The 14,220-nt window shown below is 36.0% G+C and overlaps 2 protein-coding genes across 8 annotated transcripts in view; both read right to left on the bottom strand.

Annotated features, from left to right (window-relative positions):
• Positions 1–14,220, bottom strand: part of Milt (trafficking kinesin-binding protein milt) — a 41,388-nt gene that overhangs the window by 8,117 nt on the left and 19,051 nt on the right. Inside the window, exon 2 of one of the 7 annotated variants that reach the window (XM_070304574.1) lies at positions 13,034–13,752. The exons of 5 other annotated variants lie outside the window; for them this stretch is intronic. In XM_070304574.1, coding sequence (XP_070160675.1) covers positions 13,034–13,529 — 496 coding nt within the window. In that variant the 5' untranslated portion in view covers positions 13,530–13,752. Of the gene's footprint in view, positions 1–4,147; positions 4,463–13,033; positions 13,753–14,220 lie in introns of those variants that run through there. One more of the 7 variants, XM_070304578.1, reaches the window with a different exon arrangement.
• Positions 10,072–11,857, bottom strand: LOC138937904 (inactive selenide, water dikinase-like protein). The gene is made up of 2 exons (XM_070304580.1): positions 11,251–11,857; positions 10,072–10,861 (listed from the first exon to the last, which is right to left on the bottom strand). Exons 1-2 carry the CDS (start codon positions 11,773–11,775, stop codon positions 10,484–10,486), a joined length of 903 nt encoding a protein of 300 aa, XP_070160681.1. The 5' UTR covers positions 11,776–11,857; the 3' UTR covers positions 10,072–10,483.

The following is a 14,220-nucleotide window of genomic DNA, read 5'->3' as shown; positions in this document are numbered from 1 at the left end:
ATATTATTTGATAAAATATAATTTATACAAAATATAATATTAATTATCGTGTTTTTTCGAATGTTTAAAAAGTATTTTTAAAATTTTAAAATTTACTAATATTGTTTGCTCTTTCTCTTTCTCTCTCTTTAATACAATGTATTTCTGATTACCTGATGTCAACATATCTTTCACCCTCAATTTTGATAATAATTATTTATGTCAATATAAATAGATTTGTTATCCCCGATTCTTATCATAAATTTCCAACACAAAATAATTCTAACTATAAGACGTAAATGAAATGAACTGATTTTAACGCACTCGATATTTTCCACTATGCTTCACTTATGATTTTTTTCAAAATCACAACTTGACAAAGATTGCAATATTAATCTCTATTCCCCTCAATTTTTCACAAAAGAAGTAACATCAGATGACGAGCAACGGATCCTCGTCGCGCATCTCCAGCAATTGATCGCTAATTTCGCGCGCGAAACTGACATTGGGATGAAAATCGCGAGTAAACGGCAAGGAGACACACGACATCGCGTGTCTTATAAGGGATGCGGTATATAATGAGAGCAGTGAGAAAACATGGCACGCGAACGAAAAGAAGAGGAAAGCGTGGAGATGAAATGATATGCTCTCGCTCTTGTTGAAAAGAGAGTTGTTAAGTCGAGAATCCCTCGCTTCCCTCCTATCGATCAATTTCGGCGGCCGTTTAGAAGCGCAATTTTCGTTTCGGAGGATTTTCGTCGCACGTGCAACGAGAATTTCAATAAAAAAATAAAAAAGAAACCCCCTCGAAAAGAATTGACTTCGGAATAAGTGTTTATCATGTGGCAAGAAATATGAAACGTACATCGTATAACGTACATTCGTAATGTTAAAATATTAATATTTTTATTTTCTAAAAATGCTATCGTAGATTTTTCTCACTCGCAGGTTGTTATAAAATATTAAGCGTAATAGTAAAGAAAATGATGTAAGCGAAATAAATCTAAGATAGCTATTGGAGTCGAGATATTTCTCGACAAGATAGATACTTTATGTCTGTCCTCATTACATAATTGGTTCATGACAAGATTCCTTTTTATCGAAGGGGCATGACTAGTCATCGTATAACAATCGAAAAAGCGAGACTAAACAAAAATAATGGGCCATTTTCAATTCTAATGAGAGACGCGCGCTTCGATTCCCTTCACTGCATTTCGAATGAATTCTTCGCCGTCGTCTTTATGACGGAGATGTCTTCACGAGCGAATTACGTTAACAGACACCTTCACGGCCAATTGATCGCGATGATTGACGAGTGAATTTTCAGAAAGTGCCGCAAATTCTTCAACACGCCAGACGAAGATTTCCCTACCGAATAAAGTAGGAACTAAATATTGTAGGAATTAAAATAATACTTCCAACCGATCTGAGAAATAATGGTTTACAATCGCAATTCTATTTTTTTTCTCGATTTGTAGAATTTTAGAAATTTATATAAAGATTTTCAACGTTAGTTTATAAATCTTGTCTGTGATAAAAGCTTCATAAAAAGGGAATTTATCGAGAGAAGTGTTTTTTTAAATAAAATCCTATGCTCTGGATTTACTTGCACACAATCTGTATATAATTCAGAAAATACATTTTACTTCCTTTTCTTGAACATTGATGCTTTTCCTTAACAAGTGATTGCATCATGTTATATTTTCTTTGGTAAAGAAATATTTTATTTATTATGAGATAATAATAAATAAACTCGAGAAATCTTATAAAATCTCGGTGATCTTATAGTATTCTTGTTAACAAAGTGTACACGGAAAAGGAAATTTTCGCCACCATAGCTAATCATGGTTTGCAAAATAAATTTCTAAACTGCAACAAAACGATTTGCTGTTGCGCCTAATAAATAGATATGACAGCTAAGATGTTCGCTGTCCATATATTACGACTGAAATCTAGTTACCACACGCGATTTTTAGCTACGGCAGTTAATTTTTTTTTTTCCGTGTAGTATTTGCAATTCGATACACGTTTTCGATAGTTTTTAATATTAATTTTACTGCAAAACAACGCGATTAGAAATCGCAGATCATGCAATTAAAATATCGCCAATTCAAAGGCCACGTGATTTCATGCGTATTTGTAATCCTTGATAACGGATACAGTTGAACGCGACTGATAATTTCACTAAATTTAATCTCTCGAAAATGTAATCTAATAATAAAATATTCTTCTTTCAGAATTTTGTTACATTTCTATTGAGTCTTTCAGAAATCAAAAACTGGCTTTACCTTTTATAAATTTCTCTTATAAATCTTTTGCAATTTGGCTTCTAAAAGAAGCTCATATATGTCATATAGATCTAATTACAGTGACCTAGTATAACATCTCTTGGGGACATAATAGTTTGCGCCTTTTTAGATAATTTATTACGTCCTAATTACGCACTGACAAGATAAATGATTGATCAACCTTTCAATAAATAGCAACATTATTAAAAATAAGACTTGATTAAAATCGTTTGTTTTCGTAAAACTTCTCTTACGAGATAACGACAAATGTTTTATCTTAACGAAAATGTTGAACATCTCAGATTATAGCCTATATATTGACATTGATGCCATACGATTTATTCTATGTAGGACTTTAAAACCGGTCCTGAGTGTGTGTTTTTTTTTTTCCACTATGGCAGACTCGTCGATCTGGTACGATCGGAATGCAGATACCCCCCCCCCCCCTCCTCCTTTCCTTTCTTCCTCCCGATACTAAAAAGTCACGAGGATGGACGCAAAAATAGCGTCTTATGTATTAATTCTCTCTTACATTATATGAAAAGAAAATTAATTATTACGTAAAAGAGTTTACGTTTATTATTAAATATTCATAGAGGGAGAAAAAATACAATATACCAAGCTAATAAAAAAATATAAATTTTTCTAGCTTGGCAATACGATCTTTTGGAATAAATTTATACATATCAGTAACGATGTTTTTCTTGTAAAAAAATATTATGTTAGAATTTTAAGATAAATTTCTACAAAAATGTATTTTCAAGCAAACTAGTGGTACGTGCATATAGCGGGTAATCATAAAATATCTTCGCAGGATGTGATAATAAAAAACGGCTTGCATTTGTAATAAAAACAAACTGCGCCATAATATTCGCAAGAAAAATTGGCACGTCTCGATTGATTACATCTTATCTAATTTTATCGAGACAATCCGTTATTTCTTATCAATGTACAATGTGCCTTATCTAATGAGCGTGCGCTGTACAATTTATGCTCGAGTTTAAGCTGTGTAATTTCGAACAAGCCGTGTGTGTATGTGGGACTCGATGTTTTCAAAAGCGAGTGATCAGGCGAAAACGAAATTCAAAGCAGCACGGAAAACGATGCGACAAAGTTTAGAATGTGAAAAAAGATAGAATGCAACAATGTCGAGAGACAGATGACGACGGTGCCACTTATAAACATCCACACTGCGTCGGATAAATATTGAATCGTTAAATGTATTGCCAATGCATGACGTCGAATGACATGCATGTGTGTGTGAAGGGGGTGCTTGAATTGTTAAATATTACAAAAGTATATCTCATAATCGTCGCGCAACAATCAGAATGATTAGAATACAAAGTATCATTCATCCGTAACATCAAGAGAAAGTTTATGGTTGTGTAATTTTGCAACGTGTGTCCGTTAATCCGCTAACGAATATAAATGATCGAACGAAAAAGAACATCTCGTTTTCAAATTCTATAGGTTTTTTAAGATCCTTGCGCTTCTATTTCAGCATAAATAATATCTATACTTCACTTACTTTTTATATATACGCGTCAAGAATTTAAAAAATTGCATGAAATAACAATCTCTTTTAATCATAAATATAAAAAACTGAAAAAATTAATAGAAAAAAGAATCGAACGATGAATAAATATAAACTAAAAAGTAACTGTATATGAAAATATACATTACGCGATTATAATTCTCGTAATAACTTAATTAATTGATTCTTGCATTCGACATTCTAGTATCGGCTGTAATATCGTGACATAACAAGAGACGATTTAATTAACCACCGGAAAAATCGATTCTTATTAACGTTATAATCCAGACGCAGTGTGAACGCGAACGACACATCGATTAGAGAGCAACAAAACGGATTTACTGACAGGAGGTGCACGTGCAGGATGCCTCCGCCGTCGGCGAGCCGAGGAGGAACAACGGCAAGCCCTCGACGGCGCAGTTCTTGCATCCCCAGCAAGGTGCACTGACTCTCGTCGTCGGCACCGAGGAACCCGAGACGAGGTAATTCGCCGCTTCGAACAGGGACAGACACTCGACGTCGTCATCGGAATCGACGTCGCGGCGCTCGCCGGAGGTCGTCGGCAGCCTGATGTCGTCGTCGTATTCGTACGGATCATCCTCCTGCGAATCGTCGTGCACACGGCCGGGTTCCTCCGGCTCCACGACGTCCGGCGTCGGCGTACTCTCTTTACGGGCCGCAGTGTCCTCCTCCAGGGTATACGCGTGGTCCGTCGACCGATTCCGGGACCAAGAGCTGCCGTAAATAGTCTTTCATATCGATACGCTTTCGTGATTACGTAGCAATTCGCTCGGGGAAGAAAACGATTGTCGCGATAACGAAATCGATTGTCGTCTAATGGGCACGTTTACATCCATTCGCGCGGCAAGTTATGTATCAATTAATTTTACAATGAAATATCGTATTGGGTGTCTACTCAAATGTTGTAAAAAAAAATTCCCTGATTTTCCAGGATATTTTTGTTCAAAATTCCAGGTAAAGAGAATATTTTAAAAATCTTTTTGTAAAATGTAACTTTCTAAAATTAATTTTTTTATTATATATATTGTCTAATGCTTTTTAGTTACAGCAAAGGAAAAGCATAGAGCCGCTTAAATGTTTCAATTATTACAAAATGCAAATATATCGAAAAAAAATTAATAACTTTCATAGGATAAACACTTTTCACTTGTATAACAGTTTCATATTTTTAACATTTTAAATTAAAAGAATATATACTGCACATTCAATATTTCGTTAAGACATTGAATTATTAGACATTATGTAAATAAAAAAATAGATAATATATTTATTATATATCTTAAATACATAATTCATAACTGGCTTATCGACTTGACTTATTGCCGATTGTTTAATATAAAAGTATTATCAAAGAGAAATTTCAAAAAAATGTCCCATGTCCTAATAAAATTCCATAAGAATTTCCTGATTTCTTCAGGTGCAAAAAGAATCCTAAGAATTTCAAGTTTTCCATGGTTTTTCCAAGGAGGAGACACCCTGATTGTATCGTGTTTATGTAATCTGAAGAAAAAAAAACTGTAATAAATTTTAACTAAAAAAAAAATGTGTATGATAAAAATAGAAATAATTCAAATTTTTGTTTTGGTTGCGCATTATGGTCAATAATAAAATCAAAACTATTTCAGAATCATGACACATTTCGCGTGACGGAATTCGAATTAACGTCCCTGTCCCCTTGTAACTTTTGATCGCTAATTACGATCGATTGATAAGCGTCCTTTGTTATAATTTCCCGTTATATACTTTCCCTTTCATATTGTTCCTGTGTCAATTATGCAGCGTGATGATTTTATCTCTGTTGATTTTCTTTCCCAGAATCACTTTGAAATATTTAAATACATTGACGACACTATAATGAATAGCATTATAACATTTTTGGCAACTTTTAGTTTTATCATTTTCCATTGTTACCTTATCAGTACCTGATATGCAATCAAAAATTTGATTTGTCATAATTATAATCCAGTAGTCTTGCATTTATATTGAATGTTTCGTTTTTATTTTATTTAACATAAAAAAAAATTTTCGAGACGAAAACTATTGCACAAATTAACAATTATAATTGCGAATAGTATGATTAATTACAGGATATTAATTTTTATTTCATTTAAGTCGACTATGAGTGAATTTTAAATGTTTCTAATCTTGTTTAATTTTTCAGAGAAAAAATATTGAACAAGAAATAATAACAAGGATAATATTTATCGAAATAGTATGTCAACATTTTGAGCTCGTATAAAAAAAATGAGTTGGGACATCGCGCTCTCTAGTAGTATAGCAGCTTGAGGTAAGGATGAGCAGGTAATTATTGATTTTCTTGCCGCTCTTGCATAAGAATCTGCACAGCGCATAAACTAGAATCCGCAAAACCTTGCAAAACTTCAAAATTGCATATAGTACACATAATATTATGCAACAGAGTTAAGAGAGATAATTTTTTTACGAGATACGATTCTTTTTTAATGTTTCATATATCATACATAACGTATCTGACATACATGTATATTTTTAAGAATTTATTAATTTTACTCTTTTTTTATACGTGTTTTTAATTTCCAAAAATTATAATTTTTCTCCACATATCGTATGACACGTGCGCTTCTCTAAGATTAAGAAAGATAAAAGATATTCACAGGTATCCTACAGCTCTCGGTGATTATCGTAATGAGTATCATTTCGAGTTTCCTGCTTTTACGACACAAATACGAAGTACCTATTGTAAAATAATTGGATTACGAAACCTATGTTTCTGTTATCAATGCCATTCATTGTGTTTTATGTCCCATTTCTGCGGCTTGCGATGCTCAAGACGGTAATATATAATTTTCGTATACAACTGTTTACCGCATTCGCGCGCTTATTTCACAGCAAGACACCGAAATCTTTTTTTTTATAAAAGAGCAAATAAATTTCTTTTCTAAAAAAAAAAAAAAAAAAAGGAATTAGCTAAGAAAAATATTAAAATCAGAGAAAAGTGAAATGAACATTAAATATTGCAAGCGTGTAAAAGAAATTTTTATAATAGTATTACTCTCACGTGCATTTGTTAGTTTTCATTCTTTTATTTCATTTAGCAAAGCAAGCTTGTTCGCGAATGTACAATTTATGTTATCTTCCAATTTCCAATATATATATATATATATAGTTTCAAATATTAATAGGATTGATAGATCGATAATGTAACGATACTCGATATACCATATGATACATTGAACTCGAGATTACGCCATCGGCGGCCTTGAATTGATATACGCGTGACATTTGACACACGTCATAAGACGTTAATTTGAAACCGTCTTATCGGAATGTTAGGCAAACTTGAGATCTTTGTGTGTGTTATTATGTGAACTGTTAGATTGCACACGAAACTCTATTTGTGCCGTAGAATACTAATAACGAATAAAAAAATTTTTATTGCTTGTAATATCGAAAACATCAAATTAGCGCATGAAATAATGTACAATAAATTATAAACAAATAAAAACATTTATAAATAATAAAATCATAAATATAATATGTGGAAATGTTATCGTATATGAATGAGAGAATATATCATTATCGCAAAAGCATATCTTTCATCAAATAATAATTTTTTTTTCTTCTTAAAAGCAGTCATTTTTCCAAGGTAAAAAGGTATCGAGCAAAGTTTTAGACAACGCAAATGCGTCATAATAAACCCGGGGGGATAGCTAAAGACAGAGAGAGAGGTAGAGTGACAGTAAGAAAGGGACAGGGGAGATATATGATGAAACGGACGTCTAGTCGGGGTCGCGACACGACGTATGTATATATTTCTCGTCCCCGACTTAATCAATCGCGATTCGATTAAATGATTAACGAATGCCAACGAGAGATGCATATGTGCACAGTTTAATCGTAGCAATATATTTACCATTCAACGCGTTATTCCGCCGGATAGAGGCGAGTCGAAAGGCGAGAAGCCGGCAGCGGGCGAGCGTGGCGTCACGTTGCGAGAGTTCACCTCGGCATGTGTGACTTGGCGACGTCAATACGCGAGCGCATCGTATCCCGGATTTCGTCCTCGGTTTCGCACGGATTCGCGCGGTCCTACGTAAGAAAAAGATCTATCCGAGAGCGAGCGACGCGCTGCGATTTGCGCGAGATCGCGAAACGGCGAGCGGAGAAACGTCACGCGAACCAGGATCAATGCGCCATGTTAAAGCGTTCGTGCCGCGGAATAGGAACGGCCGAGACGAGACGGGACGGAACGGAATGGAACGAAACGCGCGCGGAATGGGAACGACTAGGTGCGCGCGCGCGCGCGCAACCCCGCCAACTATAAAAAAAATTCTAACCCTTGAGGGATGCATTCCTCGACCTTGGGGCGTAATGTTTCGAGTTAGCGAAAATATCCTCGTACTCGCTTTAACACTCTTCATCTTAGAAACGTAGATTTATGTGAAAATATATATATTTGTATGTGCGATAATTTTTTTTTTTAGCGATTATTTTCGTATTCTAATATTCTAAGAAAATATAAAATTTGCAGAATCAATACAAATATTAGTTGGTATTTTTAGTTCTGCAGAATATACATACACACATGATGTTAAAATATATATAAGTTGATATAAATAAAATAAGTAAAAAGATAGAAAGAGTATCGATCGAGATATGTCGATTAAATCGTGCAAGATGTTTGGCAACTGCATTTAAAACACTTTTATACATGTATATAATGTTAAAATGTGCGGTTTAAAACCATTGGAAATTAAGTAAATATCATATTAATCCACGATATCATATGTTTGCCTGGTTTGAGACGAGATGATGCAACGAAAGGGAAAACAAAACCTAACCGTGATCGATAATATTAAAGAGAAGCTATGCATTTAGAAAGCGACGTTGATATTTTGACCTTTCCACGAATAAACGAACCGATTTAACTATTTACAGAATGTCATATTGACGTAAACGACGATACAATAAATACCAAGTTGGCGATCTTAAAAATAACAATCTGGAATTCTTCGCTAGAGCCTTCGCAACGTTTCTTGACAACTAATGCGAACATTTGACGAGTAATATCAAATCACATCTCGGAAAACAGAAGCATATTACATTACGTGTTAACACACCATTATACCCAGGCCGTTCGAAATCGATATTACCGCTATTATGCGCTGTATCGTGCGCTATGCGGTAGAGATTTTTGCAAAATTGCATCCTGTTGCGGGAGGCGCAGAATAAATGAACGGGATAATGGAAGTAGAGCGAAGAAGAAACGCTCCTCCTCTTCGCATCGCCTATCGATGGGATAATGCATGAAAATCGAATTTTCACGCTCTCGACGGCGGCCTTTTCACCTGCAAAAGCCGCGCAGGATCCAATCGATTTCTCGAGCGTGTCGAATATTTCGTGCGCGGTGTTATATATTTTTTCATCGCGCTTTAAAAAAGAAAAAAAAATACGACCATTGACAATTCGAGGTTAACGCGAGGTCGCGCGTTCTGGCTCGAGCTCTCGCCGGCAAATGTTAGAGATTTAAAAAAAAAAAAGGAAAAAAAAATGAGGAATGGCGCACGAATATGTATTCCTCGGATTTGTCAATTTCATCGTCAAACAACTTTCTACCAGCATTATTTTTGTCGGAGAAAAATGAAATTTTTCGCGACTTGTCGATTTAATTGCTATTTTCATATAATCGAAGAATGTAAAGAAAAAGAAATGAAAAAGGAGAGAGAAATTGTTCAGTATTAATGAGTTATGATCTAACGAATTATAAGATATCGAGAAAAGTATATCAATTTAATCTTTGTTTGAAACGCTTTACATTGGTGAAGAGATATATTACTGAAGAAGTCTAAAAAAATTAGATAAAATCGTTTTACAGATAGGTACCCTAGCGAAAAGAAAGATAAGTCGACGTAAAATTATAACATTGTAATTAAGAGCGACAGGTGTCAAGGAACCCGCACTATGTAATTCGCGTGCAAAGTGCCATGTAAAGAAGTAATTGTGGGAAGAGATAAAGAGATAAACGCGCATAAATGCACGAGACGGGTTCACGGATTTCACATGACCTGGTAACCGGAAGGGCGATGCATAAGAAGATGTTAATGCTTCATTAACTGTAAATTATTGTTAATTGCATGTCTCTATTAGGCGCATTATATGAACGCTATCGTTTCATCGCAATTTGGCATAGTCGCGATAGAAATGACTGCATAATGTATGCGTTGATATGCAGCGCGATTAAATCTCTTATAATTTTGATAAATTCAATCTCCGACAAGTTCGCGGTTTAACCTTAGGTTAATAATATTTTTATTGTCAGGAATAAATATAGAGATTATTTCTCATTTTCGCATGTCTTGAGAATTGAACTTGACGAAATTTTATTGCAAGTCCCCCCGTTATTAGATTCCAATTTGACAAGAGATATATCTTAAATACACATACGCAAACAACATAATTGTTTATTAGTTCAATTCGTCAACTTGTGAAATGCATCTTGTAATCTGTCTTATAAAATAGCATCTGTTTTATCAATAAAGTTACTCTATTACTGTATAATCTATCATATAATCTCAGGAAATATCTCTATTCCGTCAACAGCAGCATGTAAAATTGCTCGTCCGTATCTCGTCGACTTCTTTTTTCGTTCTTAACGAGTGATATCCCGCGATTCTTCGGCTGTTTACCATAAGAAGACGCCGTTATCCTTAACAGGCACCTCGATCACTCGTGGTCTCTCAATTACTCGCGCGGTGTGATCGCCGCTCTCGACGATCCCGATGATCCACGCTTGCCTGCGCTCAATCTTCTCCAGGGCTTTGCAATACGCGGCCGCTTGTTCCCGCGGTAACACAACCAGCAACCCTCCCGACACCTCGGGCACTTCACCCTGTAGGAGAGGCAACGCGTTCCCCATGATCTTCGACGTGGCGCTCATCCGCGCGATCACCGGCATATTGTGAATTATAAATCTGACGTCGTTCGTCTGTCGTCGTGCCAGGAGATCTGCGTGGCCCAGAATACCGTAGGATCCTATCTCGCAGGCGGCGTGCGCGTTGTACTGATATTCAAGGATTGATTAATGAATTATACTGTCTGCTGACGTTAGCCTTCACGCTATCAAGATCAAGAATGAAACACTCCAATCACGTAATACTCGATTACATATTAATCAAACTTAATCTCTGACTAATAGTAAATAGTGATACACATATTAAATTATAAATGAGACTAAATTACTCCACGTGATTTTTCCTAAAGTCAAAGATTCTATAATGTGAATCTATTAACGATTGATCTATTATTTTTAAAGAAGAGTTTTTGCAATAATTAGATTTTATATCTTTTATTTTTTAATTATTTATAGAAGCTCCGCCAGCATGTCGGAACGTTTGTCATATATCACAACAAATTGAAACTAATATCCAATTAAATTTCAACATAGTAAACCTTTCGCATGAGCGTAGCGGCGATTTGATTAGTCCTGATCATACAGTCGATGGCTCGGGAACGAGCCTTTTCAGCGCTCTCCTCGGTGATAGTCAATACTAGTCTGCTCTTCTTCTCGGGCTGTTTCATCCATTCCGATATGGTCAGTGCCACCGTCGTGCCGAGTGGCTTCGTGAGCACTATGACGTCACCGATGGTTGCGTCCACGGGTTGGACTATCTCGTAAGGATGGCACACCACCGTGGCGATTCCGCCGAACAGGCACCACGGGTTTTGGAAGATCTGACAATCCTTGACGGTCGTTTTCGCCGCGTCTGCGTAACCGCATATCGCCATGGAGGTCACAGTTTTCCTCTCATCGTCCTTCATAACGTCGGAAACGCCGAGGATCATCCTGCTGCTGGAGCTGCTGGAGAGACCCAGCGAGTGAATGCCTCCGTGGGTGACGGCGTAAGCGATCTTGCCCATCAAGTATGGATCGTCGACGACTGCCGGGATAACGTTGAATGTTTCCACCAGTATCATACCGCCAGCTTCGTCCAACTTTGTAACGTGGGTGTTTTCGTGAATGCACGTTGCCGCGTAAGGATTCACCTTTTCATCCTGCGCGTACCAAGAGATAGGAACTTTCCATGCTTTTCTGAAGTAATTTCCGCAATATTTCGTTAAATATAGCAAAGAAAAATAAATATAAATATATATTTAGCTGCCATACAGAATATAATTTTTGATAAATAAATCTTGTCAACGCGAAAGAGATTATATAATAATTGGCGAATGGTGCCTAAGTAAAATAAGAGATTGCCGATAGTTATTTCGATCGTAAAAATCCTTTCTGCCAATTTTATTCTGCATCGAGATTCTGCACCTTTTTATGGAAGAGAACGAGTAGCGACTGCCTCTCTTGTCGTTCCAATTGCAAGCTCTTTCTTCGCGGATCGCTGAATTTCGTTAACTGAAAATCAGCGGAGAGTCCATGGCTCTCAGGATCGAAAGGGATCTGTGCATTATTGCCGCAAGGATCGTCAAGGAGTTCCAGGCTGATGATACAATCATTATCATCGCCGTCCGTTTTCGCCACGGTTTGCGTAATTATTTCCGACATACTGGGTGGACTCGAGGATATCGTCACTAACATACACTGCGAGATCACCGAAATTATGCAACGTATATTAAATCGATGTATAGGAAAACAATAGAATCACCATCGAGAAATGAAAGAAGTAACAAAAGAACACCGATTTCGATGAACGTCGCGATAATTCATACGCGTTACTTCATGTATACGAGTATGTCTCGAAGAAACTTCCTCTTTAAGATTCTTATCAATTTTTAACAAGAGAAAATAATAATTTTTTTTTTTTTATATAATAGTAATTTATTTAATATCGTGAAATCATTTTTTAAATAAAGATTGTTCCTTACATTTATATCTTTTATTATATTATTTGTATTATTAATTATTTAATCTTTTTATATTAAAATATAGTTTGATAATTATATTTCGTTAATGAAGTTCGATGTTATGTTTTTAATTTGAAAATGTCAAAAATAGCGGAATAAAAAATCATGCTGATATCCAACATTTTTTCTTTAAATATTATACTTCTAATAAATAATTAGATATAAAGCAATTTAATACAATCAGACAGTTGCTAAATATTTGTTGAATATAAGAATAGATTCAAATACGCAATAATCCTTTGATAAAAAATCATGACACACGTCGCATATTTAAGAACGCAATTGATGGAGATTTGGCGCAATTTAAATCAGTATTTACCTCTGTTCAACAGCAGAGTCCGGATAACTCTTATGTATATCTTGCCGTGTTTAGTCCGCGCCACGTGGAAGAGGAAATCCGAGAGATCGCCGTCGCCCTCGTGAATGTCTGTCCTCTCGGCGAGGATCTCCCTGAGTGTCGCGACACGTTCTTCCGGTGTGCTCTCGTCGGGACGGCCCAGCTTCTTATCGAGATAGTCAACCACCCCGATATCTTCCCAAAATTGTGGCGAATCCGACGCATTCTCTCGCGATGTATCTTTCAATCTCGTTCGTTTACTGCCAGAGTCGACAAAATCGCTTCCGGATACGTCAAGACCGGCGTAGGAAACGTCCAATGCGAGACTATCGAAGGTTGATTCGCCGAGAGCGATAATGGAACCGATACTTCTTCCTCTCGAGGTCGACGGGGTAGCCTCATCATACTGACAGGAAGGCGAATGTAAAGGGCTCGAAGATGCGTCGCTGTTCACACGAAGAGGAGTCGAGCTGTTCATGACCTTGACATGATCCTGTCCATGAACGATCAAGATTTCGGGAGACTAAAAGCTCCTTCGAACAGCAAGCTTTGTACAAAATGCTTTGTGGAAATTTTTTCCTCGTTATCTTGTGTGTCCTGTTGGTCCAATATTATAGTCTTGATGTCACAATGTATCAGTAAATATCCAAAAGACGAGGATATTTATCACTAACACAGTTCCTTATATAAGTCATTGTTTTCTGATTTGAAAAAGAAAAAAAGATATCTTGCGTTATCACTTTTGTCTTCGAATAATTGATAATTTGTCACGCGGTCTCTTTTCATTCAATAATAAATATAATTTTATTTTTCATACGCGCTTGTTGATCGATTAGTGTCGCATCTCCACAAATTTTTCACGCGTATCTAGTCCTTTATAGGGAATGCAGGAAATCAATATTAATCTTGCGGTAACGCATATAAATTTATCCAATTTTTGGAGCTCGTACACGTATAAACCTACATACATGTACGTCGTAAGTTATATTTTCCTCATTAAACTAGTTCATATCGTTGCACTTTTTATACTTTTACCGTCGATATATACGATAGTTGCTTAACTCGATCGCAAATCAAGAAATGATGCAATGATCTATTATCAGAATGTCAATCATTTCCGGAGACTAATAAAAAAGGACTCGCAGATCAAGGATTATAAGTTCCACGAT

This window comes from Polyergus mexicanus, unplaced genomic scaffold (assembly GCF_030449975.1).
Source record: "Polyergus mexicanus isolate NDT 795.1 unplaced genomic scaffold, iyPolMexi1.0 SCAF_11, whole genome shotgun sequence".
Classification (NCBI taxonomy): domain Eukaryota; kingdom Metazoa; phylum Arthropoda; class Insecta; order Hymenoptera; family Formicidae; genus Polyergus; species Polyergus mexicanus.
Note: the sequence above shows the minus strand (reverse complement) of the source record. Positions and strands in the feature narration are given on the sequence as shown.

Coding starts and splice junctions, on each gene's coding strand:
- LOC138937904 (XM_070304580.1), bottom strand. CDS start 11,775: ATGATACTGGTGGAAACATTCAACGTTATCCCGGCAGTCGTCGACGAT. Junction 10,862..11,250: donor CCGCTACGCTCATGCGAAAG/GTTTACTATGTT, acceptor CTTGAATATCAG/TACAACGCGCACGCCGCCTG.